General features: G+C 53.0%; 9 protein-coding genes across 9 annotated transcripts; 5 read left to right on the top strand and 4 right to left on the bottom strand.

Moving 5' to 3' along the window:
- Positions 1–218: 218 nt before the first annotated feature.
- Positions 219–1,690, bottom strand: ACET3X_009545 (uncharacterized protein; the record flags this gene model as incomplete). Its single annotated transcript, XM_069456131.1, has 2 exons — positions 219–1,044; positions 1,097–1,690. The coding sequence occupies 2 exons, from the start codon at positions 1,688–1,690 to the stop codon at positions 331–333; spliced, it is 1,308 nt and encodes a 435-aa protein (XP_069302378.1). The 3' UTR covers positions 219–330.
- Positions 1,691–2,171: 481 nt separating this feature from the next.
- Positions 2,172–2,885, bottom strand: ACET3X_009544 (uncharacterized protein; the record flags this gene model as incomplete). The annotated part of the gene is made up of 1 exon (XM_069456120.1): positions 2,172–2,885. One exon carries the CDS (start codon positions 2,883–2,885, stop codon positions 2,172–2,174), a length of 714 nt encoding a protein of 237 aa, XP_069302377.1.
- Positions 2,886–3,155: 270 nt separating this feature from the next.
- ACET3X_009543 (uncharacterized protein) lies at positions 3,156–4,359 on the top strand. Its single transcript, XM_069456109.1, has 3 exons — positions 3,156–3,599; positions 3,660–3,883; positions 3,939–4,359. Exons 1-3 carry the CDS (start codon positions 3,249–3,251, stop codon positions 4,279–4,281), a joined length of 918 nt encoding a protein of 305 aa, XP_069302376.1. The 5' UTR covers positions 3,156–3,248; the 3' UTR covers positions 4,282–4,359.
- A 170-nt stretch (positions 4,360–4,529) lies between these two features.
- Positions 4,530–5,937, top strand: ACET3X_009542 (uncharacterized protein). The gene is made up of 4 exons (XM_069456098.1): positions 4,530–4,679; positions 4,730–4,809; positions 4,859–4,926; positions 4,974–5,937. Exons 1-4 carry the CDS (start codon positions 4,602–4,604, stop codon positions 5,792–5,794), a joined length of 1,047 nt encoding a protein of 348 aa, XP_069302375.1. The 5' UTR covers positions 4,530–4,601; the 3' UTR covers positions 5,795–5,937.
- Positions 5,938–6,092: 155 nt separating this feature from the next.
- On the top strand, positions 6,093–10,104 carry ACET3X_009541 (uncharacterized protein). The gene is made up of 3 exons (XM_069456087.1): positions 6,093–8,937; positions 8,986–9,286; positions 9,348–10,104. The coding sequence occupies exons 1-3, from the start codon at positions 6,180–6,182 to the stop codon at positions 9,916–9,918; spliced, it is 3,630 nt and encodes a 1,209-aa protein (XP_069302374.1). The 5' UTR covers positions 6,093–6,179; the 3' UTR covers positions 9,919–10,104.
- A 185-nt stretch (positions 10,105–10,289) lies between these two features.
- ACET3X_009540 (uncharacterized protein) lies at positions 10,290–11,779 on the top strand (the record flags this gene model as incomplete). The annotated part of the gene is made up of 2 exons (XM_069456076.1): positions 10,290–10,397; positions 10,460–11,779. Exons 1-2 carry the CDS (start codon positions 10,395–10,397, stop codon positions 11,777–11,779), a joined length of 1,323 nt encoding a protein of 440 aa, XP_069302373.1. The 5' UTR covers positions 10,290–10,394.
- A 5,645-nt stretch (positions 11,780–17,424) lies between these two features.
- On the bottom strand, positions 17,425–20,561 carry ACET3X_009539 (uncharacterized protein). The gene is made up of 2 exons (XM_069456065.1): positions 20,059–20,561; positions 17,425–20,005 (listed from the first exon to the last, which is right to left on the bottom strand). The coding sequence occupies exons 1-2, from the start codon at positions 20,375–20,377 to the stop codon at positions 17,526–17,528; spliced, it is 2,799 nt and encodes a 932-aa protein (XP_069302372.1). The 5' UTR covers positions 20,378–20,561; the 3' UTR covers positions 17,425–17,525.
- A 1,140-nt stretch (positions 20,562–21,701) lies between these two features.
- Positions 21,702–24,579, bottom strand: ACET3X_009538 (uncharacterized protein). Its single transcript, XM_069456053.1, has 2 exons — positions 24,414–24,579; positions 21,702–24,356 (listed from the first exon to the last, which is right to left on the bottom strand). Exons 1-2 carry the CDS (start codon positions 24,541–24,543, stop codon positions 22,426–22,428), a joined length of 2,061 nt encoding a protein of 686 aa, XP_069302371.1. The 5' UTR covers positions 24,544–24,579; the 3' UTR covers positions 21,702–22,425.
- Positions 24,580–24,740: 161 nt separating this feature from the next.
- ACET3X_009537 (uncharacterized protein) lies at positions 24,741–25,950 on the top strand (the record flags this gene model as incomplete). The annotated part of the gene is made up of 3 exons (XM_069456042.1): positions 24,741–24,955; positions 25,008–25,533; positions 25,585–25,950. The coding sequence occupies 3 exons, from the start codon at positions 24,741–24,743 to the stop codon at positions 25,948–25,950; spliced, it is 1,107 nt and encodes a 368-aa protein (XP_069302370.1).
- Positions 25,951–26,696: the final 746 nt, after the last annotated feature.

The following is a 26,696-nucleotide window of genomic DNA, read 5'->3' as shown; positions in this document are numbered from 1 at the left end:
AGATTGCATCGCCACAAGACCAGACGGAACGCTCAAACTTAATACGAGTCAGAGTGCCTATCATGAGCGTCTATTAGACGTGTAACTTCAATGCTCTCGTAAACACATGTATCAAAACGCCTGTATAGAAGAAGTTTGTATGCGTAGATATTGGTCCGGAGAGCAACCTTGGAAGTATGACGTACCACGGTTTTGCTAAGCCACTCGACGTAAAGGGTTCACTTCAAAATCCTATACCGAAGATGTAATGATACAATCATAGAGGCTTTCTTCGGCTGTCACTATCCGTGTGTCAACAATAGCCTTGTGGTTGTGCAATCATCCTCCATCTTAATCCTCATGGCGCGCGGTAGATACAGCCTGCACAGCGGGACGCAGCCTTGTGAAAGCAACCCATACCAGCAACGCCAACGTAGTCTCAACGACTATTGCGAACCGGAAGACGCCAATGCCTATGCCGTCAATGACGGCGCCGATAACAAATGGCGAAAACGCTGCTCCAATTTGACCTAGAGAAGCCACAAAGGAAACAGCGGCAACATGTAACTCGGCCGGCAACAGCCGTGTAAGCACAACAACTCCCGACGGAAACATCGGACCCATGATGAACCCCAGCATGGTCATCAGCGCCACAGAAGCAACTGGGGAAGACGAAACAGCGAAGGAAATATCTATCGCAAGAGCGACCAGAAAGTACAAACCATTCGCACGCCGCACTCCCATTTTATCCGTCGCGAAACCTAGTGTCAGTCGTCCGACAGCCATGCCAATCCAGTACCCCGAAGAAGACAAACCAGCGACGTAAGTAGTTGCGTGACGGCTGCGCAGCATGAACGAGACGATCCATCCCGAGATCGCAGTCTCGATACCAACGTAAGTGAGAAAGTACGCTGCACAGAACCAAGTAGCTCGGTACTTGAACACAGCTTTGACGTCGATCTTGGGATCGTTAGTTTTCGACTGCTTGCTTTCGCGGTAGACGAATGCGGTTTCGTTGCGGAATGCCGTGACCAGAACCAAGAAGGAGAGAGCGCATGCTCCAGCCTACAGCCTTATTAGTTCAGAACACGACGACCTGTTATTCAAAAACACTCACCAAGATGGCATACCAATTCCACCACGGAAAGTGCTTGGTCGTCAAAACAGTAACGATAAATGGACCCATCGCCCCACCAACACTATAACTCCCGTGCAACAGCCCGCTCACCGTATTCGCCTTCTCCATACTCCCGGCCCACGCACACCAACTCCCATCCAACAGCCCCATTCCCAACCCCTGAAACATGAACGCAACCAGCACCCATCCGAACCCCGGATGCGTCGCTACCGTCGTCGTAGCCAGAATCTGCAAGAGCGGCGCCGCAACTGCGATTCCGCGTTGGCCGAAGCGGTGATGTACGGCATCGCTACACTGGGCAGCCACGACGTAGCCGATGGGGGAAACGAGAAAGATGAAAGAGACTTGCAGGTCGGTGAGATGGTAGTAAGAGGAGAGGAGGGGGAGGACGGTGCCGAGGGAGGAGTTGAAGAGGCCGAGTGTGGTGAAGGAGTACATTGCTGCTGCAATCTTCAACACGAGGCGCGTGTCCATCTTGTCGTCGACATTGCGGGTGGTTCCGTTGACCCCTGGAGCGCTGCTGTTATCATGGAGGAGCGGAGAGTGTTCGTGGTCGGTGGGTTGGTGTGCCATGTTGTTGCGGCGTTGCGTGTTCAGAATGCGATGTCAGATTGTTGGTTGCGTTGTTCACGTCAGTAGGATCACAAAGACATGTTTAGTGGGCTAGGAGAGCTTTGGGAGGGAATGTCGATAGATGATTTAGATAACTGATCGTCCGTTTAGATAGAAACTGCTGTCGCGGATTGTCGCTAGGAACAGGTAAGCGCCACCCAGGCCGCTGGCCAATGACATCATCACGGCGCATATTGTGAAGTGGTGCCCAACGCCCAGGATATCGTCCTGGTAGACATAAAGTGGCATAACTCAAGGGTGCCTGGCGCTGGCACAGACACATTCCAAGCTGTTTGTCATGTTTCAACATGCTGGGATCAGCAAAAACGACGCTTCCCAGTTCGCGTGCGCCAGTACCGACGCCATCGCAATCGTATTCATGTGCGAGATTCATTCCAGAGAACATGCCTCTTGAGCATGGCATCTAGCCTTCAGGCAAGACTCAGTGTTCATCGTCCGAAGATGCATAGCCTAACCCGAGCGAAAGCGTGTTTACGGGTTTGGAGGATGGTGGCCCTGCTGGTGGTTTTGTCGCGTTCACGGATGGTGTCGCAGTACTCTTTCCGCCGTTACCGCTGCCTGTGGTAGAAGGTGTGTTCGTTTTGACGTCCGACGCAGACTGCTTCGTCGCCTTTGCGTCGTCGGTAGTAGTCTTCTCTTCCGACACGGAGCTCGATTTCCTGAGCTTTACGCCCTTTAGCAGACCGGCTTCAGTGCCCTTCTTCCTCTTTCGTCCAACTGCCGCCCATTGACCAACATCATCCCCTTGAGGCGCTTCTGTACTCTCTTCTTCGAGACCTCGAGCCTTCCTCTCGGCTTCTTCGCGCTGTCTGCGGAACAAATCCAATTGTTCAAAAGTCTCCTTTTTCACGTTGGCTTCCTCTTGGCGCTTCTTTTCCATGATCGAGTCCAGGTAGTCGGCTTCTTCATCGTCCAGAGCGACGTGCAGTTTGTACCGCGCCTTCTCCTCAAACTCAGCCTGCTTCTTGTCTTTGTTGGCTTGCAAGACGTCGAAAAGACTCTTCCCGTCTTGCTGCTTCGCTAGGTCGGCTTTCGCGCGTCTCGCGTCCTCAATCTCTTGCTGGGCCCTCTTCCATTCATCATCGCGTTCCACTTCCTCGCCAGCTGTGCCGCCACTGACGAATCCTGAAGACATTGCGATCCACACTTATACGGCTAGCGCAGGTTGCTGATGGCGGTGCAATGGAAGCGGGAATGTCAACGGCAGAAACGGCAGAAGAAAAGTAGACCGTTCCGACTTCCTTTTGCGCTCTAGTGCCATGTGGATAACCCCACCTGTTTAACCTCGCCCGCGGGCAAATCGCGTCCTGATACGTGGACGTTTTGTGCCGGTGCTTAAAGTTGCTCGGTACAGATACCGTCGCGATGGGTGAAGGATGGCCCTGACGTAGGAGGGGTACACAACGCGTCGGCACCGCCCCTCCAGATCACCATTCAAAAGTTTGCGATTCCTGCCCTTTTCCCAATCTCCTACATCCCAAACTTTACCCTACAATTTATGATTCGTACTCTCGCAAGAATGGCACCCAAGAACTGGACCAAGGAGCACTTCACGCTCAACACTGGCGCAAAGATCCCTGCTGTCGGTCTCGGCACATGGCAGTCCAAGCCTGGTGAGGTTCGCGAGGCCGTCAAGGCTGCCCTCCAGGGAGGATACCGCCACATTGACACTGCGCTTGCCTACGGCAACGAGAAGGAGGTTGGCGAGGGTATCAAGGACTCTGGTGTACCCCGTGAGGAGATCTGGGTTACCACCAAGCTCGACAACCCATGGCACAAGCGCGTCGAAGAGGGCATTACCAGCTCTCTGAACAGCCTCGGTCTTGACTACGTTGACCTTTACCTCATGGTAAGCTGCTCGACATTGGGGTACACGCTCTGAACGAACTAAACACTGACACGGCGACAGCACTGGCCTTCTTCCACCGACCCCGATGATCTCAAGAAGCACTACCCTGACTGGGACTTCAAGGACACCTGGGCTGAGATGCAGAAGCTCCCCGAGTCTGGCCGCGTGAAGAACATTGGTGTTTCCAACTTCGCCATCAAGAACCTCGAGAAGCTGTTTGCCGACTCTCGCACCAAGATCACGCCCGCCGTCAACCAGATCGAGCTCCACCCCAACAACCCCTCGTAAGTCAAATGTTGGCAGCTTACCCATGTGCGTGTGAACTAACAGTGAGACCAGGCCTAAGCTCCTCGATTACTGCAAGGAGAAGGGCATCCACGCCACCGCCTACTCCTGCCTCGGATCAACCGACTCTCCTCTCTACAAGAACGAGAAGCTCAAGCAGCTCGCCGACAACAAGGGCAAGTCTGTCCAGCAAGTCCTGCTCATGTGGGGCCTGCAGCGTGGCTCCAGCGTCATCCCCAAGTCCGTCACAGCATCCCGCATCCAGGGCAACTTCCAGCTTGATGGCTGGGAGCTGACTGACGAGGAGATGAAGGAGATTAGCTCGCTGCCTGAGCGCTTCAAGGTCTGTGGTGACGCTTGGCTGCCGGTCAAGGTCTTCTTTGGCGATGACGAGTAGGTCTTTTGATGTGGACCGATATCTTTACGTACAATGATACCATGCAATAGATAGAAATGAACACATGACAACACATGTAGTCGAAGCGTCAGTGCGTGAAGCGTCCTTGGTGTTGCGGAGTAACGTCGGACATGACCGTGGGAGCCTGCGCGCCTGCCTTGTGGCGATTTATCAGCGTCATGTGAGGACGCGTTTGGCGCTAGCGAGACGCGCCTAATCTAGATGCCCGCTCGCCACTCTTCCCTCTTTCTTGCACACTGCACACTCGACTCCAGTATAGATACCAATTCACACCTTTTTGCCGTCTCATATCCGCCAAGATGAGTGCTGAAGAAGAGCAATTCGATGATAGCACCATGGGTGGCCCTGGTGCCCCCACTCCGGTGTCTGCGCTCGAGGTAGGCTGTCTTTGACTTTGTGCGCGCAGCAGACACTGACAAGATTTCAGGGAGTCAACGGACTGACTGCACGCGATATCAAGTTGATTGTTGAGGGCGGCTTCAACACTGTAGAGTCGATCGCCTATACGTATGTCTGTCACTACATTTAGATTGGCCCCGCCACTAACAGCAGACAGGCCACGGCGAGCGCTCGAGCAAATAAAGGGAATTTCAGAACAAAAGGCCTCAAAGCTACTTGCAGAGGGTGAGTAGCAACGTAGCCACTATGTCGCCTGTTGCTTACGTCAATAGCCTCCAAACTCGTCCCTATGGGCTTCACCACGGCTACCGAGATGCACTCGCGCCGCAGCGAATTGATCTCGATCACGACCGGCTCGAAGCAACTAGACACTCTTCTGGCAGGCGGCATTGAGACTGGCTCCATCACCGAGATCTTTGGCGAGTTCCGAACGGGAAAGAGTCAGATTTGTCATACATTGGCTGTTACCTGCCAGCTGCCGTTCGACATGGGCGGTGGTGAGGGCAAATGTCTGTACATTGACACCGAGGGCACTTTTCGACCAGTACGATGTCTGGCTGTCGCAAATCGATTCGGACTTTCGGGCGAAGAGGTTCTAGACAATGTTGCTTATGCGCGCGCATACAACTCCGATCACCAGCTGGAGCTTCTCAACCAGGCAGCCCAGATGATGACGGAGACACGGTTCTCGCTGCTCGTCGTCGACTCTGCGACGGCACTATATCGAACGGATTTTGCAGGACGTGGAGAGCTTTCGGCTAGGCAAACACATTTGGCAAAGTTTATGCGCACGCTGCAACGGCTTGCGGATGAGTTTGGTATTGCTGTTGTAATCACAAACCAAGTCGTCGCACAAGTGGACGGCGGGCCAAGCGCCATGTTCAACCCAGACCCGAAGAAACCTATCGGAGGAAACATTATTGCGCACGCAAGTACGACTCGCCTCAGCTTGAGGAAGGGCAGGGGAGAGACGCGTGTTTGCAAGATTTACGACAGTCCATGTCTGCCAGAGAGCGATTGCTTGTTCGCCATCAACGAAGACGGCATTGGCGATCCCAAGGAGAAGGATCTCGAGGAGAGAGCCAACAGGTGATGAGGCCGATGGAGGGGTTTGGCCACGATTCGCATTGCCGGTGCAGGGCGTTATGGGCGGGCATGATCTAGATGTGTTTGGTCTTGGACGATTTATGTTTATGCAATCCGTATGATATCCTAATACACAAGTTGATTAAAAGCGCATTGTTGTTGTCGACCTATCCGGCGTGCTCTGCAATGTAAACCCCCCTGCAAGAAACATCAGGGTGATCTGCGGTGAAGGACAAAGCCGCGTCCGTGCGCCAGACAGCTTCGCGCATGCATCGCGACGACTGTTTTTGTGAGCTCCACCTCCGCGCCGACCGCCGCAACTCCAACCTGACGCGCGCCGCAATCCCCCAACTCCTGCGACGACAGCCGGGACCCTTTCGCATGCGATCGCCATGGTTCAAAACGGAGGCACATGTCTCTACAAAGAGGCGCGACTGAACATTGAACCCGCCTATCCTGGCTCGACCGTCGTATTTTCGATACCAACATACGCTCCGTTTGGGGTACGAGGCACCGTCAAGCGCAGTCTGATTACAGAGCACTATGCAGACAAAGACGAGGAGGCCTTTACGAGGCGCCATCTCGCCACAGATGGGTCCATGTACTTTCGGCAACACCACGCATACCCGCGCAGCTTCCTCTGGCGGGTGCTGGACAACAGAAAGATGCTGGAGATACAGTCGACCGACCTGGACCACGACTTTGCCGACAAGTTCGAGGCCAACCTCACGCTCCTCTTCCAGTTCCCTGCCGCGATTCGACCCTTTTGCGTCGCTTTCGCTGAGCCCACTGATCGAGATGCCTTGACCGTGTTTGTAGTCACGACCAACAACGAGCTCTATACCATGACGCTACACCGCGACTTCTTCTCTACCCCCGCAGCCTCGGAGATAGAGCCCGAGATGTGGTGTAAGAGGTTCGAGCCGGCCCTCTTCAGCGGGCGCATACCCTACAGGCTGGTCGCCGAAAGCGCAGAGGAGCTGCTTGTAACGCTCGACGATGGAGCCATCTGCCGTCTGCTCTGGGAAAAGGCCAACAACACGTGGGACGGAGCGCGGTACCAGCAGAGCAACTGGTCGGTCCGCGGTCTTCTGTCATGGAAAGCACAGCCCACGGTCCGGTTCGAAAACGCAGACTTTGCTGTGTCAGCCGCCGCTGCGGTCGCGATTTCGCCAGACAAGCAACACATCCTCTCAGTATGTCTGGATCACTCGATAAGGGCGTGGAACATTGCGTCGGGCAAGCCAGGGGCTCACATTGACCTCCTCGGTGCGAATGACTTCGCACTGGAAAAGTCGCAGGCTTCATATTCCATTGGACCTTCGCAGTCAATGCTCATGACTGTTGTCGACGGTCTCGGGGGGCTAGGAGGGGCGGAGTACCACATCGTCACGTACTCTCCGAAGCAACACCAATTCAAGTTCTGGGGCGTGCGGGACGCGGACGACCAGGACCACGGGCTCTTTGACGCTGCGCAGGACTCGGAACTCATTCCGCCGATCGACGAACTCATGAACACGACCGTATGGACACTAGAGGAATTCCATGTAGTCCCAGGGCCTGGATGGAGGGGCTCGGAGATCTGGATACGCGCTAGGTCAGGACCGAGCAGTAAAGTCTACTCGCTGAAATTCGACCTCACCGATTTTGCCGACCAACGAACACAGACTTGGAAGAACGACTGGGTGTCTGTTGACTCAGGGCCGCTGACTGTCGAGACACTAAAGAGCAATCCTGCGAACCCTAGCGAGCGCGAGTTGGAGCCGGACGAGGAGATCTCTGATCAATGGATCGACTTCCTGTTCTACCCCGGACGGTTTACAATCGCGACGTTGGAGACGGCACTGGCCATCTACAAGAGGGGTTCAGAGCGGGTGCGGTTGAGTCGCTCGTCAAATCGGGGCAGCTTGAAAGAGCGTCTGAGCGCCACTATTGTGACGCTCGCCGTCGAACACAGTCCGCAAACCGAAGATGTCAGCAAAGTCATAACAGCAGAGTGGCAGGCTTACTGGAGTCTGGTGAAGGATCTACACAAGCGAAGGGGAGAGTCGCTATCACTTGTTTACGATCGGGCTACCGACCGGCCGTGGCTCGTCTTGAGCGACCACCTCTCTGCGATTAGAAATTGCAGCGAGTCGGAAGTCACTACACTCAACGCAGCTGCCATTTCGAGTCAGCGCGTGTTGAGCAAACCCCTACGGCAAACCCTGGATACTTCAGAATCTCGCGACGTGGCGCGTCTCCTGAACGCCGCAGCGTCCTTCCGTCAACGGCTGCCGTCCTTTGTCCAGCAACAAGTACAGCGCCATATGGAGATGGATCTACTACAGAGCCGGAACATTACCATCTTGGATCGCATGGAATGGATCGAGGTCAACAGCGAACTCTCCCAACATGTGACTGACGAGGATGTCACGGTTCTGGTTGAAGAGCTCGGTATGCAAGTCAAGGATTTAGGTACGGAGACCTTCCTCCGAGCTATCAAAAAACTAGACTATGAACACGACGGCAGGCCTCAGCCGAGAAAGCAAACCGCAAGATATGGGCTGAGTGCGCTGTCTACAGTGTCCAAGGAGACGCTTGAAAATGACCACAATGCCTTGTTGGACTTGCTTGTGTTGTTGTTGTTCATGTTCATCGAGCTGGAGGGAGAGACACATGAAGAGTGGGATGCATCCGAGGTCTTTGCAGAGCTTTTGCTTCGATACAAGGATTGCATGGTGGTGTCTTGGTTAGCCCGCACAGTGTGGGCCCACCAGTCTATGACAGGTCAAGCATCAGAGCAACTGTACCGCATGCTGGGCGAGACGTACAAGACGCAGAAGTTGCCCATCACCCAAACGGTCCTCGAGGGCATCTACGGTCTGCGCGCATTTGAGGTCTTGCTACCAATGGACACCAAGGCGGATCTGCTCACACACTGGAGTCGCGGCTGGTTGTCCTTCATCTTCCGGGAACACGACTTTGAAAATGTCGTGGAGGATATTATGGGATTCCTCTTGGCACAGCAAGAGTACGACCTCGCCATGGACTTTTCCAAGTTCCTTCCAGAAGGCCACTGGGCCTCGTATCTCAAGGGGCGCATGCACCTTGCGCTGGGTGACAACGCGCTCGCCTCTCTATGCTTCCAGAAGCCTGCATATACGATGGGTAAGTCTACTGCACGCGGGTTTGCCTACGGACCACTAACCTGTACAGCCCTCGGTCCAATGTTTGATGTTGCGGAAGAAGACACAGCAGGTCTCGTGTCAGAAGTGGAGCGAAACTCGTTTTCTGAAGGTCTGGCACACTACTATAGTCACGTCATTGGGCTATTCGAGAAGGCCAAGGCATACTCCTACGTCGCAGACTTTGCCAAACTCGGACTGCGGTGTTTGATGGGTCAGGAAGACGAGGAGCTCAAGACGGACCTGCTCCAACGGCTCTTCACTGCTTCGATACAAACAGCTAGGTTCCACGATGCGTACTCTGCGTTGATCAGGCATAGCGATACAGCCCTGTACGTCAAACCCCGTTTTTACCTTGTTCGACTCGATATACTGACTCTTCCGTTCTCACAGGAAAACCTCTGATCTCCAAACCCTCATCACAACCATGGTCACGGCCTCGCAAACGCCCACGCTCCTCAGCTTCCCCTTTGTCGGCCTCTCCGACACCGTCGACACCATCCTCACCTCTCTCTGCCAAAAGACACTCAACCTCGCTTCCGGACCGCCCTACCACCAAATTCTCTACTCCTTCCGCATCAGCCGCAACAACTTCCGCGGCGCAGCATCGATCCTGCATGAGCGGCTGCAGCGTCTCAAGACGACGAGCAGCAAGATCCACGACCCGGCCGATGAAAGCCTGACGCAGATCTACCTCATGATTATTAACACGCTGTCGGCGGTGAGCAAGGAGGATGCGTATATATTGGCGGAGCAGAGCATTGAGAGTGTGGGTAGTGGTGGTGGTGCAGCAGGAGGGAGACTGAATTGGGGGATTGGACAGGGCAAGAAGATGCTCAAGAGACGGATTGTGACGCTCGAGACGCTGAGGAGGGAGTATGCGGAGGAGTTGGATCGGGTGGCGGCAATTGAGAGTGGGAGGTTTCCGTTTGTGGAGATGGAGGATGGAATGGATATTTTGTAGGGGCGGTGTGTGTGTGTGTGTGTTGGGTGTTATAGCGTGGCGTTCTTTTGTGAGGGGAATGATGGATGTAAGAATATATGGGACTTGCATGTGGAGAGGTCGTTTTTTTTTTTGGATCGATGGCTGTAGCGGCTAGTCAAATACGATCGAGACCAAGATGTCTGGATGAAGAGTGGCTGTTTGAAGTCTCGATTGTGGTTATCAGTTCTCTTGTGCGGACCCACCAAGACGTGAGGTTGATGGGTGAGGCCGAAAGTGGAAATGACGCGCTAAGACGCGCTCTGATGCTGGCGAATGGCGGGGCGTCGCGATGCACAAGCGCGTGTGCATGGCAACCGCCGCAAGACTGACTCGTCAGTGCTCAATCCTCCCACGACGTCAGAAACTCTGTAACAACAGCGCAATGCACGCCTTGTTCCCTCTCTCACCTACACAACCGCGCTCCTCCTAGACATACACAGGCCGCGCACACCACCATGGTAAAACTCCCACCTATCCCATCCCGTCTCGTGTCCACTCCCCTAACAAATCACGCACCCAGAACTCAAAGTCACTGCGTCGCCTCGCCGCCGACCACAGCTCCCTCCACACCGCCGGCCTCCCACCCAACTACCTCTTCCCGCCCGGCGCCGAAGACACCAGCGACCTCACATCGCTCGACGTCCTCCTCGCCGGCCCCATCGGCACCCCGTATTCAGGCGGCGTCTGGCGCCTTCACCTCTCCATCCCGCCCACGTACCCCTCCGCGCCGCCCACGGCCCACTTCCGCACGCGCCTATGGCACCCGAATATCGACGAAGCGAGCGGCGCTGTGTGTGTCGAGACGCTGAAACGGGACTGGAGTAGTAGTTTGAGGTTGCGCGATGTGCTGGTTACGATTTCTTGTCTTTTGATTCAGCCGAATCCTGCGAGTGCGTTGAATGAGGAGGCGGGGAAAATGGTCATGGAGGATTGGGAGGGGTATTGTAGGCGCGCGAGGTTGATGACGGGGATTCATGCGGGGGTGCCAAGGGAGTTGGTGGAGAGGGTTGGGGAGGCGCAGAGGAGGGGGGACGATGAGGAAGAGGGGGACGAGGGGAAGGCGAAGGGCAAGGAAAAGGAGAGGGAGAGGGGGAAGATGACGTCTGTGGGACCGAAGGTGCGGCGGGCGGCGAGTGAGGATGAGGAGAATAGGAAGAGGAGGGGAGAGCGGGATGGGGAGGAGGAAGAGGGAGATTGGATTGCGGGACCGGGACCGGGCGATAAGATGGCTGGGAGACGTGGACATGCGCGGACGAGGAGTGGTAAAGGGAATAATGCGTTTGGTATCAAGGGCCTCGCGAGACTCGATACAGCGCCCAAACGCGTCTTTGGCGGTACGCATACCCCGACGCCGACGTCGCCTGGGATACCGGATCCGTTTGGAAAGGAGGGGGGGAAGCTTGGTACGAATGGTGGTGACGACGACGACGTTGATCCGTTTGTTACCGTGACGTCGAAACGGAATGGACATGGTCTGCAGGTCAATTCGATTACGACAACAGCTGCAGTAGGGGGAGGAGAAACAGAGACTCCCGACGACCTTGCCCTCAAATTCTCACACAAGAACCCGTTTTCGGCGATTCGACTCGACAACCAACGGCATCCGTTTTTTGAAGAGTTTTCGTATAGTTGGGAAGATGCGGCGGTTTTGCACGATGCTGTCACGGCTGGTGGTGGTATTGGTGGTGGTGACAAGTCGCAAATAAGAAAGAGGCTAGCGGGCGAAGAGTTTGAGAAGAAGAAGGAGTGGGAGATGAAGAGGTTTAGGAGGGCGGGGTGTGATTTGAAGAGGTTTAATCGTGGGGATTGGGGAGCGAGAGTGGGGGTGGGGAGGCTGTGAATGGCTGGATGGGGATGGGTTCTGAGGTGTGGTGTGATCATGCATAGCGATATGGCGTTTTTGGTGTTGTTGTTATGTTTACGGCATCATGGGTGGAGTTTTGATGGAAGTGTTGATACGTGAATGGGTGGTGTTGCTGGTTGGTTGGTTGGTTGGTTGGTTGGTTGGTGTGAGATGGGATGATTCTATTTATTACACACTCCTAGGAATCACGCAGAAGAATGATGGCAGAGTGTTGTCACGTTCCTTCGTCCCAGGTCATTTGCTAGGATTGCGTTGTTTTTGGAAACTACAGCTGTGAATTCGTTCACCGTGGGCAGATGTCCGACACCGACGTCCGTCGGACCATACACAAATTTCGTTTCGCTTTTCGTTGCTCGACGCAGCATGCGTCCTCTTTCAGAGTTTTTGGAGAAAACATCCATATTGTTGTGGAAAAGAAGAGAAGAGAAGAGGGAGAAGAACATAGAATCGAGGTCTTCGATTTTATAACCCATCTTCACTCTTCTTTCTGCTCTCGCTCCCGCTCTCCATCCTGTCGATAGCAAAGCTACAAGACAGCGGAGACGAACATGTTACGGACGCGCCGATTTTTTGACACATGCGTATTTACGGGTGCCATTTTGAAGTTGGATTTCGCCATGTCAAACTCGGCGCGAAGCTTCTGGTCATAAATTGGACCTTCTTTATTTTAAAGATTGGAAGGAGAGTAAGGGGCCAGGGCGGACGCATCGGGGAGGTCTCATGACAGTTTGGAAGACGGCGCGCTCTCCATGGTAAAAAGCCGTAGTGTTTTGTTTTTGAGGAAGATGGGGGTAGAGAATGGATAAATGAGGATGGAGGTCTGCTGGTGGAAGGTATTATAGGAGTTGCAAGAGGAAGGCGCTCACTCATCGTTACTGTTGCTGTTACTTATGGTAGAGTGCGTAATGCTTTAAAAGGTCGTTGGTCTTTTCGAGAGTCGGGGAAAAGGCCCAGAACATTAGAAACTTGGTCGTGGTTTTTACTGGAGAAAGAGACGCGGTCTCCATACGCGAAAACCTTTGTGTTTGGGAGAAGGAAGAAAGAGAGATGTAGAAGGAAGAGTAGTCGGCCAGTGGAAGATGTTTTATATGCAGTGGTCGCGGGGGCGGCGCTCTCGTATGTCCAGTAGTAGCGAATTTCTAGCGCATCGAAGTTTGTTGTTGTGATCCGGGAAAGAGACATAGGTTTGCGAGATTTCTGTTTTCTGGAGCAACAGGCGCAATCTCCATGTCATGTTTCTGTTCATTGTTTGGAAATGGAAGAAGGAAGTTGAGTGCAGTAGAAAGAGTACACCAGTCGCAGACGAAGGTTTTATATAGAGCCACGGCGTGACGGTCACATAAAACCGACTCTACGTTGTCGTCGGTTCTATTCACTTGTGAATCCCATGGACGAGAAGCAACGGCCATGTCACTGTCCTATCCATGTTTGAGAGTGCAGAAACACACATAGTGTTTGCTACCGTCGTTTTGAAGATTAGGCGCAAGCTCCACTGTAGGAAGATAAAAGCTTTTTGGAAGAAGAGACGCGGTCTTCATAGCCCTGGCTTGATATGGTTTCGAAAAGAAGAGTCGGATATCGATTGTGGAGAAGAGGAGAGGTGCCGTCTTGGGAGGTTCTGTAGTAGATATGTGCGATAGCACCGCGCACATGTCTGTTCCCATTCGACGTTTTTGAATGTACAGGTAGCTTTTTAGAAAGAAAATACCGTCGTCCAGATCGTGGTTATGACGTTGAGGTTGCAAATGAGCAAGGTGAACACATATAACCTCTCTATTGTATATTGAAGAGTAGGCAAGACAATCCATCGCCTTGATCTGTCCGCTTTTAGTGAAACAAGAGAAAAAGGCCGGGTGTAGAACGAAGAAGGATACAGCCGCCGAAGAGGACAATTTATAGAAGAGCCAAGAAGACAGCTGCACATATGATCTAATATTGCTGTTTTTATCTCTGCAGTTGCAATCTTTCTCCAAGAGCGATGACGCCGCCATACCCATGACCTTTCCAGTTTTTGATGTACAGAATGTCAGGCTAGGAACGGTTGTGTGTGCCTTGCCGCGACTGTCACACATCGATTGTGAGTCGCGTTGTTTGGATGTGACCTAAACTTCCACCAGAAAGTTTCCGGCATAAAGGACATAAATACGTCCTTTGTGAGGTGCGGCGTAGGGAGACATTATAGCCGCATTTAGTGTATTTTGGAAGAACAGAAGCTTTCTCCATACAGGGATTGGGTTAAACTTTAGAAAAAGGAGACTGAAATGAGATTACTGGTAGAAAGGAGAACAGCGTAGCGAAGACACTCTTATGTACCGAGTGATCTATCAGTGGGAACTGAGGACGGAAAGCAAGCGCCACACATGCAGCCTTCTTGTGGTAATGTTGATACCACGTTGATGCTTACAGCTCGCTTCTCATACCTGATCGCAGCTTGATCTTTGAACATGAGAAGAGGTTCTGGAGTTTCTAATATATCGAGTTCTGTTTCGAGAAGAGGCAGGCTTCTCCATGTAAATGACCTGCGAAGGTTTTTGGTAAAACAGGATGTGATCATGGACGTGCAAAAGACGGAGAGATCATGAAAAAGTGACTTTGTATAATCTTCCTGGAACTGTACGGCTGCAGAGTGAAGCTGGCAGGTTTCGCGCATGGAAATACCGAAAATGTACGAGAAGAGTGAGGTACTCTTCTCCGAAGTTTTGAATACTGAAATTATAGAGAGCGAAGAGGCAGCAAAGACCCATGTCTGTGATTTCTTCATCTTTGAAACGTACCCCTAAAGGCAAAAGCTCTCCATGTCGCTGCGGTCAAGAATTTTGGTATCTCGGAGTGTGAAAGTCTGTTGAAGAATGGGAGTACAGCTACTAGAACATCCAGGCAAGAAAGTAGGTTCAAGGAGATTCCAGCAAGTCTTTTTCCATAGCATTCGTGATCCGGGTTTTTGAATGTCTAGATGCGCGAGCGGACTAGACATGGCTCTGCGTACTTCGTCTTAGTGACTCTTTGTAAGAGATCCGAGCTTTTGAAGTGTATTCAAGGCTCTGGATCTTCCGAGCTGGCAAAAGAGAAACATGGATCGTGCATCTTTTTGATGGTTTTACCACATCGCGTGCTGCTATGCATGCGATTTTCAGGTAAAGATCAGCGTAGTGTTTTGGGGAACGAAGGACACCAGAAAACATATGCCTGTTGTGTCTTATCTTCTAAGAAGAGGTAAGATGTTTTAAAGGGTAGTGGGGAGAGTAGGGGAGCCAGAAAGACTGAACGACTTATATGCACCCCACAGTAGCCAAGCTCCTCTAGGCGCAGTCATAATCTGAATGGAGGTTGTGCGAGGAGAGATTCCGTACCCGCCGTATACTACAGCATCATAGAGTAGAACAGGACCGTACAAGTCCAAATTCTTACGCACCCAACACGCGGCGACAAGTCAAATGACCGGGGCCAGTCAGCGGAAATATAAACCACCATTCTTTTTTTTTCTCTGTATCTTGAAGTCGAACGTCACTCTCATCGACTACTGCCTGTAGTTGTTCCAGTGAAAGCAAGCCGCGACAGACCATCGGCGCTTATTGCGCACCTTTTCTCCGGTCTTGTCTCGCTTTCGATCCCTTTTCCATACATCCAGGAATCCGAGATCCGGAAGACACTGTTTGATCATGTCACTCGTTCTTCACCGTATCCCATTCATTTTAAGAGTCGTCATCCATGTGCCGGCGTAAATCTCGTTCATCGAACATGACTGAATCCAAATATTCTTCATAGCCCCACCGCTGCCTGAACTGTGGGAGATTCTTGAGAAACACGTCACATAGCTTACCAGACAAGACAAGCATGCTTCGCTCAATATAGTTTCTATGGGGTTGATATTGTCCCCACTGGCGAGTGTGCTCTTCCTTCTCCTTTCCGTGATTGTCAGCATATGGTTGTCTCAAGAATGAAGACATGCATACCTTTTCCCATTCTTCTGCGGTGTGACCAAATACGTCGAAGGTCGGAAATCCATCCATGTCCGAAAAGTCCATCAAAACTCTCACGCCCCGAAAAATAGCGACAGAAGCTCCGGCATGTTTGAGATCATAAACGGACTTTCTGATTGCTTCTAGTACATTGAGAACACCACGTTCAATGTCCAAGAAGTATACCAAATCACGACTATGCCCCTCTTCCATGTCACTGATTATCTCACTCTTTTGAGTATAACCTCGTGGCTCCTTGGGCTCGATATAGAAGCGAATGTCCAGCTTTTCCTTATTGGTCAGGAGCGAGAACGCAGATTCGAGGTCCTCGTATAGTTTGTCGAGTTGCAGCCTTTCTCTCCGGGCTGCCTTTTTGGTGTCCTCGCGATGGTTGTTGTAGTATTCGTCATCATAGTCGATTTTGAAGTACTTTCTGTGGTCGTTTTTGTAGTCGTCTTTATTTTTGTCTTTGTTGTTGTCTTCCTCGTCGTCTTCCTCATCATCTTCCTCATCGTCTTCATCATCGTATTCATCATCGTCTTTATCAGCGTAGTAATTGTACTCCTTGAAATCTATGTTCAGGTCCTGACACAAGTCACCGACATCAATCTGGATGCGCAGATGCCGAATGAACTTGTGCGGCAGGATACCCAGGCCAAAGAAATCTTCTTTGAGCAATTCCAACAAGGATGGCAGGCCTCTCCTGTGATGACATTCTGGGTCATCAAATCCGTTTTCCAGGGCTGATGTAGATTTGACTTTAAACTTGTTGATGGCGTAGTAGCGTTCTGCTGCTTCGCATGCGACCTCAATGGTTACGTAAGACGGGGAAAAGATCTTATACTCTGATATGACGAACTGCTCGTCGGATGCTGTACCAATACCCTTGAACTCGGATTTTTTCCATGCCTTGTTGGGATCGCTAACGAGATATCCGTAGATCTCGTCGCGCACCTCATCGGGGAGCTTCCGCAATCGTTTAGCGATGCGAAGGGTTTGCTCTCGATCGCGCTGGGCGTTTACGATCTGTTGCTCCCTATGACGATGTCAATACTCGGATGGCGAGCTTTATGTTTGGGTGGTAGTACTTGGACGGCTTATTGCGATTGCGCCGGGTATACCTATAGCGTCTTGGTCGAAACTCCCAGCCATAATATGATTTGTTTGGATCTGGTTCGAAATCCTGCTCGATGTCCCTGTCCGAATCCAAGCTATCACTGCATATCCGTGATTCAAAGCGAGCGACAAAACATGTCCAGCAATCGCGTTCCATGCCAAGATACCCCGGAAATGACAGAATCACGTGTATAAACACGTCATCGAGGACCCCTTATCAATGGACCTTGCCCTATCTAACCATCGCCATCCATCAGAATAGCATTGACTGTTCTTGCTTGTACCAGGAAAGGGTAACACACTTACATCTACAGGCACTGTCATCTCATAGCGCATTACAACTCCACAGACACACCGCGCTTGTAGACCAGTTGGCATAGGTTGGGGGAATTAAGAGTTCAAAAGGTAGCGGATTGATGCCATCATCCAAGTGGCACCACGTTCATTCGGGATAAGCCAGGTTTCCCCCCGGGTTAGTGTCAAGAGACATGGTATCATAATCAAAGGTTTTTTTCAGCAGGATACCCGCTATGTCTTCATCATCATGTATTGTTATCCTACATGTTCCATAAACCTACAACAAACCACCACCCAAAGGATATAACCAGAACATAAAGAAAGCCCATAACCAAATCCATCACTCATATCTAGAACCAGCACTTTCCGTATCCCTTGTCGCAGCCAAGACCACACGCCCAAGGGTCAACAGAGCAACGTCCACTCTGCTTGCAGCAGCATCCCATCTCAACGCCGAAAAGCGTCTTGTAGCCAGCGCAAGTCTGGCCACCATTCTCCTTACCACACTTTCCGTTTGAAGAAACAGGAAGCTTGGTAGGAGTGGGAGTAGCGGTTGTGGAGCAGGAAGTCGAGCTAGGGCGGACGATGGCAGTCGAGAAAGAAGATGAGGAGCGGACGGGGGTAGGTGTCATGGTGGAGACGAGGTAAGCAGAGGAAGAGACGGCGCTGGAGACGGCGGAGCTCGAGACAGCGGCTGAGCTGCTTGAGGAGACAGCCTGGGAGTTTCCAGGAGTGGAGGCGGGGTACTCGGAGGCTGGGACGACGACAGAGCTGGTAGCGTAGTTGTCCTTGGAAGCAGAAGGTGTGGCGGAAGCAGAGACGGAGACGTACTCAGAGAGTGAGACGGAAACTGAAGTAGAGATGTGCTCAGAGACAGATGCTGAAGCAGAAGCAGAGGCCGATACATGCTCAGAGACAGAAGCGGAAGCAGAAGCCGATACATGCTCAGAGACAGAAGCGGAAGCAGAAGCCGATACATGCTCAGAAGCAGAGGCGGAGGAGGCAGAGACGTGCTCAGAAACTGAAGCAGAGGCAGAGGCGGAAGCGGATACGTACTCAGACGCAGAAACCGACGCAGAAACAGAGACGGATACGTGCTCAGAAGCCGAGGCGGAGGCCGAAGCAGAAACAGACGTAACAACAGTAGACGACGCAGACTCAAACTTCTCGCTAGCGCTCGAAGCAGCCACGGAAGAAGAAGCAGACGAAGAAGAGACCGAAGGGCAGTTGCCGTAGACTGGGTTGCAGCCAGCACCGCAGTGGTCCTCAGACGAACCACAGTATCCCCATGCAGAGCAGCACTCAGACTTTACGCCCTCGAGAGTGCTGAAACCAACACATGTGTATCCCTTATCACCACCGCACGAGCCGTCGCGAGAGCTCTCGCCAGAGGTGGTAGGAGTAGCAGAGGGAGCAGACGAGACATGGCTAGCGCTCGAGCTGAGATCAACGGTAGTGCTAGCCGCGGACGAAGCAGCAACAGAAGAGCTCAAGAGAGCGGTAGAAGAAGAAACAATATCCGAGCTGACAGCGGCCGAGGAAGACGGAGCAGGGGTCGAGCTAGCAGAAGCAGCAACAGAGGAAGAAGAAGCGCTGCTAACATCCTGAGCACCACACTTTCCGAAACCAGCCTGGCAGCCGGTTCCGCAGTAGACATCAGTGTTACCACAGTATCCGTACTCGGAGCAGCACTCGCTCAGGCCCGCAGGGCCATTGAAACCAATGCACGTCAAGCCACCAGCCGCAGCACCACACGATCCATCGGTCGTCGACGGACCAGTCGGCGTCGGCACAGGCCCAGTCACGCTCGCAGACACGGACGCAGACGCAGACGGCGAAGCACTGGGCTGGGCGCCACACTTTCCGAAACCGGCTTGGCAGCCAGTCTGGCAGTGGTCGGCCGTGTTGCCACAGTATCCGTATTGCGAGCAGCATTCGCCGAGGAGGCCGTCGAGACCGACCCAGCCGACACAGGACTGGGAGCCGCCTGCAGAGCCGCACATGCCGTCTGTGGAAGTGGGGCCCGTGGGCGTAGGGACGGCGGAAGAAGAAGTGCGGGTAGAAGACGTGCTGGGGGGAGCGGGAGTAGAGTCGCGGTACCAGTTCTCCTTCGGGTCTTGGAGACACTCGCCCATGGTGACGGCCGTGAGACCTTGTGCGTAGAGGTAGTCGAGCATGTACGCGGTCAGGTTCTCGGCTGTCAGTTGGTGGATGTCGTGGGCGATAGCGAGGCGGTCGCCGTCGTATGGGTCGCCGCTGTTGCGCGTGTCGATGCCGTTCTTGAAGTTGTCCTTGGCGACTTGGATCTTTTCTGGGGTCAGTTGGTTGTAGTCGTCTGTGTCGAGGTCGAAGTAGGAGACGACGTAGCCGAGATCAGACATGACCTCCTGGCACTCGCCGTCGCAGGAAGAGTACGGCGGGCGCATGTAGGTGGGGTATTTGCCGATGATGTTGCGGATGGCCATTTCGTTCTTGACCATCTGGTCGTAAACCTCCTCCTTGGTAATGAGGCTGAGGTCCTGGTGCGACCAAGTGTGGGAAGCGACCTGGTGGCCGTTGTCGTACATCTTCTTGATAACGCCCGCCCAGTTCTCGTCAATGGCACCCTTTCCGATGTTGTTGCCAGTGATGAAGAATGTGGCGTGCGCACCACGTGCTTCAAACTGAGCCATAACGCCCTCGGTGTAGTGGTATGGACCATCGTCGTAGGTGATGGCTACCGTTCCAGGGTTGTTGCAGACGTAGATACCACCACCGCCGTAAGGAATGGAACCCAACTGGGGACGGGCATCATTGCGGGTGCTTGTTCCAGCAGGAGTCTTGTTGGCATCTGCAGTAACATCAGTAAGCTGACCCACGTAGATGGAATACAACATGTCATACCGCATGCAGGTCCAAAGTTGAACAAGCAGTCAGGCGCTTGGCAGTGTTCCTGGGTGGTACCGCAGTATCCGGCGCTTGAGCAGCACTCGTTGTCCGCACAGATTTGGTTGTTGCCCTCGGGACCACAGCGTCCGTCAGCAGACTGTCGGGGACGGATCACGGGATCCGGGTGAGCAATGTGATGGTCTTTGAAACCAGCAAAAGGGTTGCTGGCCCTCAACTGCCTGGGCATACCCATGATCCTTGGCATACCTTCCAAGCCATGAGCGGCAACGAGCGGTGCTACCAAAGAGGCAGCAGCGACTTGATTGAAACGCATCTTGACGAATTAATTTTTACAGTCCTAGTATGATGGTAGTATTCGGTTTAGGTTGTAAAGGTAAAAGCGAGTGTGGTTGACGATAATGTCAATTAGAATTAGTTGGGAGTAAACGAGTGACGGTCGCTATGCGTACAGAGACGAGCAAGACGAGTGAAGAGCGCAAAGAGAAGAAATCCGATATACTTATAATCCACAATCCTGTAGACGCACCTCCAAGGGCGACGACTCGTGGCGTAGCTGCGAAGAGTGGAGCCCCACTAACTCAAGAGGCAGCATGTCACCCGGCCATGGAAAAAATAGGGTCGGCCATGTTAAATTTACTAGGACTAGCGCCTAACATATTCTAAACATGTTTAGAACATGTTTAGATATATTTATCTTTATTCTTATATATATCTATTATATTTTATAAGAATAAAGATATAAAAGATAATACTAGTACTATCTATCTTAAAATATAAGAAATCTTTATTTTAGATAGAGATATTTAGAAAAAAAGAACTTAAAAAAATATTAAGAACATTTTTAGAACACGTTAGAAATATACTTAGCCTATTATATAATCTATACTAGGCTATACTAGCATATGCACAGACCTTTTTTAAGATTAAAATTACCTAATATAGCTAGGTCATGGCCGACCCCATTTTTTCCATGGCCGGGTGACATGCATCTTGCTAACTCAAAGAAGTCGGCACACTATCGTCAGCAGCCAAGAGCGCGGCCCTGGGAAACTTTCGTGGGATACGAAGGGACAGTGGAGACGGCATGGTACTGGGAAGATTGGTAAGGCGTCTAGTGTAAGCCACTGTACGGCGATACGGCAAACCTTCAAGTTTTCATCGCGATTGCACGTCTCAGTAGCCCTACAGCCTTGGGAAGCTTGTGAGGTGCCAAACCCTACAGACATGTCGATCTTGAAGAGGCACGATAGAGCCTGAAGGCGACCTGTTCCTGTCAATACCAAGCCAAAAAGGCACCGGCGTCTAAATATATGAGCCGCGATGCTCGTTTTGACCAGTTCCCGTCGCGGATACACTGAAGTGGGATGATCGCCGGCGGGGCCCATCTCAACAACAGGCTAGCGGGAATACTTGGCGTCACAACAACATGTGGTTTTCACGCTGATGGCTTGATGTGGCGCTGTATGGCGTCTCGCGTAGGAATCAGAGGCCGTTTCGCTTTCGGCTCTCTCGGTGCCATACCGAGATTGTGGTTGAAGAGCTCTGTCGAAGGGCAATAATCCGTATCGATATGATTAACGGACGCCGTATATCGGCCGCGACTCCGATGCCGCATTGTTGGTACGATGTCCTGATACTGGAGTAGTAGTTTGCAATGTCTATTCTGTCAACCGTTGTTGTGATACCGAGGTATCGGGAATACCGGTACCTTAGCGACGAGATCGCACCAGTAACGGCCACATCGTCATGCGCGCCCCTCGCAGCACGATAGACCGAGTCACATTTTCCCAGCCCTAGGACGAACGCCTGACGCCAAGCTCAGGGGTGCAGGACTTCTAACGCTCCGGCTGTCGTCCGCTGGTTGCGATTCGGTGTAGGATCGCCCCTGAGAGCCTTCATTTCCACCGCCAAGCTCACGCTAGCGCTGGCTTCCGCTCTCGGTAATCGATAATGCCTCGGGCGGCAATGAACCATCAACAAGCAAATCGCATCTGCAATGCGATGCTTGAGTGTTCAATAAGACTACCAGTATGCGGAGCGGAAAGCAGTCTGTCATCTCCCATCGATCGAGCGCCACGAAGATGCGACCGAGCGAATATCCAATACGCTTTGGACTCCGAACGTCGAGCCCGGATGACTGCATCCTCTAGTTTGTTCAAACATCGCCTTGTGGTTCGGCTAAGGCAGGCGCGCCACTAGAAAAACTTCAGCTGCTTGTATACGACATTCACGAAGAAGGTGGAGATTGAAGGCAAGGCCAAGTAAAAGTGGGTATCATTGAGTTCAGATAGACAGCTAGGTGATAGGTGCAACGTCATAATGCTCGCTGTCTCCGTAGCAGGAGAAGTAAGCACTGCCCTATCACTTCTTTACGATGCGCAACAAAGGAGCAATTCTCGCGCGTTTGCTCAGTCCTACGCGGTACGGCACCTTGCCTGTGGTGGCTGGCGATGCGGTCGCAGGTTTTGTTTTGGGTTCTGGGGTTGCTGATGCTGCAGCCGGGGAGGGTTTTGAAGGCGGCATGGGATCATTGGCAGTCGTTGTATCCGCAATATCTGCCGAAGTAGACTGTTTCTTCTCCTTCGATGCGGCTCCTGCGCTTTGCTGTGCTATTTCCGGGAGTGCTTCAGGCTCGGTGGTTTGCACAAATTCATGTTGCTCTACCTCCGTGGTCTGCTCTGGTGGTTCAGGATCGGGCTCTTTGGGCAGAACAGCAGGTGCAGTCTTCTTAGGACGGCCACGCGCCTTCTTGACAGGTGCGGCCTCGGGTACAGCGGCATCTACTGCAATCGAGTCACTCTCGGGCTGATCCAATGTTGTCTTCCTACGCTTCGCCTTCTTGTTCGACGTTGTGGCTGGGCTTGGGGGCTGCTTGGAAGTGGCAACTGGAGACCTCTTAGGTATCACCACTTGGACTTTCGTCGGGGAGCGCATTTCGGTCACCGGAAGCCTTGCGACAGCATCCGCAATTTCCGGTTGTACAGTAGTATCGTTGGCCACCACAACATGAACGGTGTCCTGCGCAGCAGCCTGGGTGTCATCTCTGCGATACTCATTCAGATCGCGCATAATGTCTTGGATAGCCTCGGAGTCCATCGCTGGTTTCTCTTCACTCTTGTTTGTAGCCGCCTTACTTTTAGGTGGACTTGGTGGTGCAAGCTCGTCGTGGCCAACATTGTTAGTGACTAGCCACTCGATGGTCTGTATGACGTCACCGTTGTTTCGCTTTAGAGCCCCCGACGTCGTCGTAGGTGTAAAGCCCATGTCGCAAATCTGCCGTACCTTCTCAGGTGTCTTGACATTGCTGGCATCGACAGCAGCTGTTGTCTGCCGCCGACGGCTAACCTTTTTGGCTTTCTCGGGTCGGACGGAGTAGTCAATAGGTTGCTCCTCTTCAACCTTTAGCGATCGTGAGCGACTGGGCCGTGGTTTGTATTGCTCCTTGGGTAGCCCGATAGCGGAAAGGTCGTCATCAGAGCGATCTATAGATACCAGTTGTGATTTTGAACGACGGGGCGTCTTTTTCGCTTCTCCATGACTGCTGCTTTGGGTCCCTGGTGATGCAGTGGAAGGTAGACCAAGAGTCGCAGCCGGGTTGGCCTCGGTATGCGGAAGCTCATTCCTTAGAGGACTGTTCTTCAGACGGACAGACGACCCGCGCCGGCTACGTTGGGACGCAGAGTATTCATAGCCTTCCTGTGTTGTCCGGACTGGTGTGGCTGACGGAAGATCAGGTGGAAGCAGATCACGATTTGATGAATCGATCTGGTCAGAAGCCCCTGTAGGTGTAAACTTCATGAGTTCTGACCAAGGAATTGATGGTTCGGGTGGAGGGGCCCAATGATGACCTCCAGTCTCGGATTCTAGGCCCATCATCGGAGCGTTGACAGCTTCCAAAACATGTTGCTGGGTCATAGTAGCATTGGGGATGGTGCTCGAAGGCTCAGCAAACATGGCTGGTTCGTGGTTGATGTAGAATTCGCGCATAGTGGCGTCCGGCAACCAACCAGTGTCATAATGAGGTGCAATGTTCGTGCCCGAAGGGTCATCCAGTGGGGCGTTTATTGCTGGAGAGCTACCAAAGATGGACCTGGGAGGCTTGCCATAGGTGATTGGTCCTCTCTTTTTGGACGACGCATCGCTCGACGGCCTGAGCGGGCTTGGATCAGCCGTGGCCTTTCTCTTCTTGTTCGGATGCTCAGGCAACGACACTGACGACTGAGGCTCATCCTGACTGGGCTGCGATTGGAGATGCTCGCGGTGGGCCTTTTCAATGGCCCTCTTCAGCGATTCTGACTCACATGTCAGCGTTGTTAGCTCGCAATGCAGTTCCATGATGCCGGGCCTACCAGTGGATCCCGTGCCGTGGGTCTCGTTACTGGGTGGCTGCGCGGACGCGTCTAGTTGTTTGGGCGGCACTAGGTCGCGCTCGAGATCGTCGTCGAGCTCTTCATCTGAGTCCTGTACAATGCGCGCCATCGCTGTTCATGTCGGGTGTATTTCGGCAAGGGATGAGGGTGCTGGGCGAGATTGATGCCGGAGTGGGGTGTGAATGCGCCTTCCGGTGGATCGCGTCGGCTTCACGCAATCACGTGACGATCCACTGGTAGCGCGTTTACCAATTACGTTTGTGGCTGGCACAAGTCGCAGCTGCCAACCCACATCGTTCTATCAACATGGACAGGTTTGCCTCGAGTTCCGGCGACCGCCCCGATGCGGCTGGCAATGCGCGCTTCACATCCCAGGCTGCGACCGCCGAAGATCTGCTCAAGGCGCAAACTGTGGGCCTCGTCAACCTCAACGACTACCGCAAGCGACGCGCGGAGGCACTCGACAGAAAGGAACGAGGCGACACTGCAATCAGCTCAGGCGAAAACACTCCCGCCGACGGGTATGACGATTCGACCACGCACAGTGAATGATGGCTAATTTGCAAAGTATAGAGCATCGACGCCAAAGCCCGTCTTCAAGAAGAAGCGCAAGGTAGCCGCCAAAGGCAAGCTCTCATTCGGCATAGACGAAGAAGAAGACACGGAATCCAATGCCTCCAAGACGCCCACCCCTCGCGAAAGCACCCCCGCCGAGCCATCAGCCCCAGAAGCAGAAGGGAAGGTGTTCAAGAAGAAGCTCGGCGCAAGTTCGAGCATTGGTCTCAAGCCCCGTGTCATGACCAAGACGGCTCTGCAACGCGAAGCCCAGCAAGCCGAACTGGCACGGCAAGACTTTATCGCCATGCGCGACTCCGTCAAGGCGACCGAGGTGGTGATACCGTTTGTCTTCTACGACGGCACCAATGTGCCCGGCGGAAGATGCAGGATAAAGAAGGGCGAGCAGATATGGCTGTTTCTAGACAAAGCTCGCAAATTGGGCGCAGAGCTGGGCGTGGGAGGAGACAAGAGCCGAAGGGATTGGGCTAGGGTCAGCGTAGACGACTTGATGCTTGTACGAGGTGAAGTCATCTTGCCGCATGTAAGCATACTATTCAGAAGCGCCTTCTCGGTATACTGACAACGGCGCCAGCACTACGAGATCTACCACTTCTTGTTCAACAGAGTCACTGGCTTCGATGGCCCCATCTTCGACTACTCGGCACAGCCCACAAAAGCCACTCCAAGCACGGCCGACGCCGACGCCGAAGTAGATCCTGCTACATACGATCCACTTGCTCAGCCCTCTAAGAAGAAGAACAAGGAGTCGAGTATACCAGACGAAGAACTCGAGGGCTTCGGCGAAGACCCAGCCATCACGAAAGTAGTGGACAGGCGTTGGTACGAGCGCAACAAGCACATCTTCCCCGCGAGCACGTGGACAGAGTACGCGCCAGACAAGGACTTGTCAAAGGTGCAGCGCAAGGACAACGAGGGCAATGCCTTCTTTTTCTCCTAACGCACCTGATGCTCCAGAGTCTGGCTCCAAGCAGGTCTAGGCCTGCTGCTCGGTCCTTATCGTGGATGGACTAGCGGCAAGGGTCCAATCGCCCAGGCGGGATATGGAGAAGCCAGGTTCCCCAGAGCGGAGCGAGCTGCAGCACGACGCATAAAAGGCGCTGTGTAGGTGCTATCAGTAGGAATCGCGCGGGAACACGTAGCCAGTATCAATGCAAGCCCACCATCCACGTTAATCACTCTTTGATGCGGTGTGACGGGCTAAGCGACCGTGTCCCCGTAGGCACCACGAATGACATGCGTCCCGCCGTGGAAGGCAGTCGCGTGCCCGGTTGCCCGTGTTGGTGTGTGCTCGAGCCTGAATCTCACGATGGTCGTCAGCACCATGTTTAGTTGTGATGCGCCTCGGCCTCGCCCAAGTTGCTCTATGACACCGGATTGCCGCGCCAAGACCAGGCTTTTCTGAACGCATGTCCCTTTGCGAGTCAAGCTGACAAACATACACCGCCGCGATCCGCCGACGCAAGAGGCGCTCAAGCGGCCTGCAGTCGAGTGCGATAACTGGGTCAGGGATCCACCATCGACGCGAAACACCTCAAGTTTTGCAGCAGCTTTGCAGTATAAAGCAGACGAGGCCGCTGCTCACGCTCGCGGTGGTGATAGTACAAAGCGCGCTCTGCCGCCCTACGTCATTGGACATCCTCTTTGACGCACCAACCACAACCCTTTTGTCTCAACGTCTTTCAC

This window comes from Alternaria dauci, chromosome 10 (genome assembly GCF_042100115.1).
Source record: "Alternaria dauci strain A2016 chromosome 10, whole genome shotgun sequence".
In the NCBI taxonomy this organism is placed as follows: Eukaryota; Fungi; Ascomycota; class Dothideomycetes; order Pleosporales; family Pleosporaceae; genus Alternaria; species Alternaria dauci.
Note: the sequence above shows the minus strand (reverse complement) of the source record. Positions and strands in the feature narration are given on the sequence as shown.

Bases quoted from the DNA above. Each gene is read 5' to 3' on its own strand.
- ACET3X_009543 (XM_069456109.1), top strand. From the start codon at position 3,249: ATGATTCGTACTCTCGCAAGAATGGCACCCAAGAACTGGACCAAGGAG. The intron at 3,600-3,659 runs GTAAGCTGCTCG...ACACGGCGACAG, and splicing joins ACGTTGACCTTTACCTCATG to CACTGGCCTTCTTCCACCGA. The intron at 3,884-3,938 runs GTAAGTCAAATG...CAGTGAGACCAG, and splicing joins CTCCACCCCAACAACCCCTC to GCCTAAGCTCCTCGATTACT.
- ACET3X_009542 (XM_069456098.1), top strand. From the start codon at position 4,602: ATGAGTGCTGAAGAAGAGCAATTCGATGATAGCACCATGGGTGGCCCT. The intron at 4,680-4,729 runs GTAGGCTGTCTT...ACAAGATTTCAG, and splicing joins CTCCGGTGTCTGCGCTCGAG to GGAGTCAACGGACTGACTGC. The intron at 4,927-4,973 runs GTGAGTAGCAAC...TTACGTCAATAG, and splicing joins CTCAAAGCTACTTGCAGAGG to CCTCCAAACTCGTCCCTATG.
- ACET3X_009541 (XM_069456087.1), top strand. From the start codon at position 6,180: ATGGTTCAAAACGGAGGCACATGTCTCTACAAAGAGGCGCGACTGAAC. The intron at 8,938-8,985 runs GTAAGTCTACTG...TAACCTGTACAG, and splicing joins GAAGCCTGCATATACGATGG to CCCTCGGTCCAATGTTTGAT. The intron at 9,287-9,347 runs GTACGTCAAACC...CCGTTCTCACAG, and splicing joins AGGCATAGCGATACAGCCCT to GAAAACCTCTGATCTCCAAA.
- ACET3X_009539 (XM_069456065.1), bottom strand. From the start codon at position 20,377: ATGCGTTTCAATCAAGTCGCTGCTGCCTCTTTGGTAGCACCGCTCGTT. The intron at 20,006-20,058 runs GTATGACATGTT...ATGTTACTGCAG, and splicing joins CAACTTTGGACCTGCATGCG to ATGCCAACAAGACTCCTGCT.
- ACET3X_009538 (XM_069456053.1), bottom strand. From the start codon at position 24,543: ATGGCGCGCATTGTACAGGACTCAGATGAAGAGCTCGACGACGATCTC. The intron at 24,357-24,413 runs GTAGGCCCGGCA...CATGTGAGTCAG, and splicing joins CCACGGCACGGGATCCACTG to AATCGCTGAAGAGGGCCATT.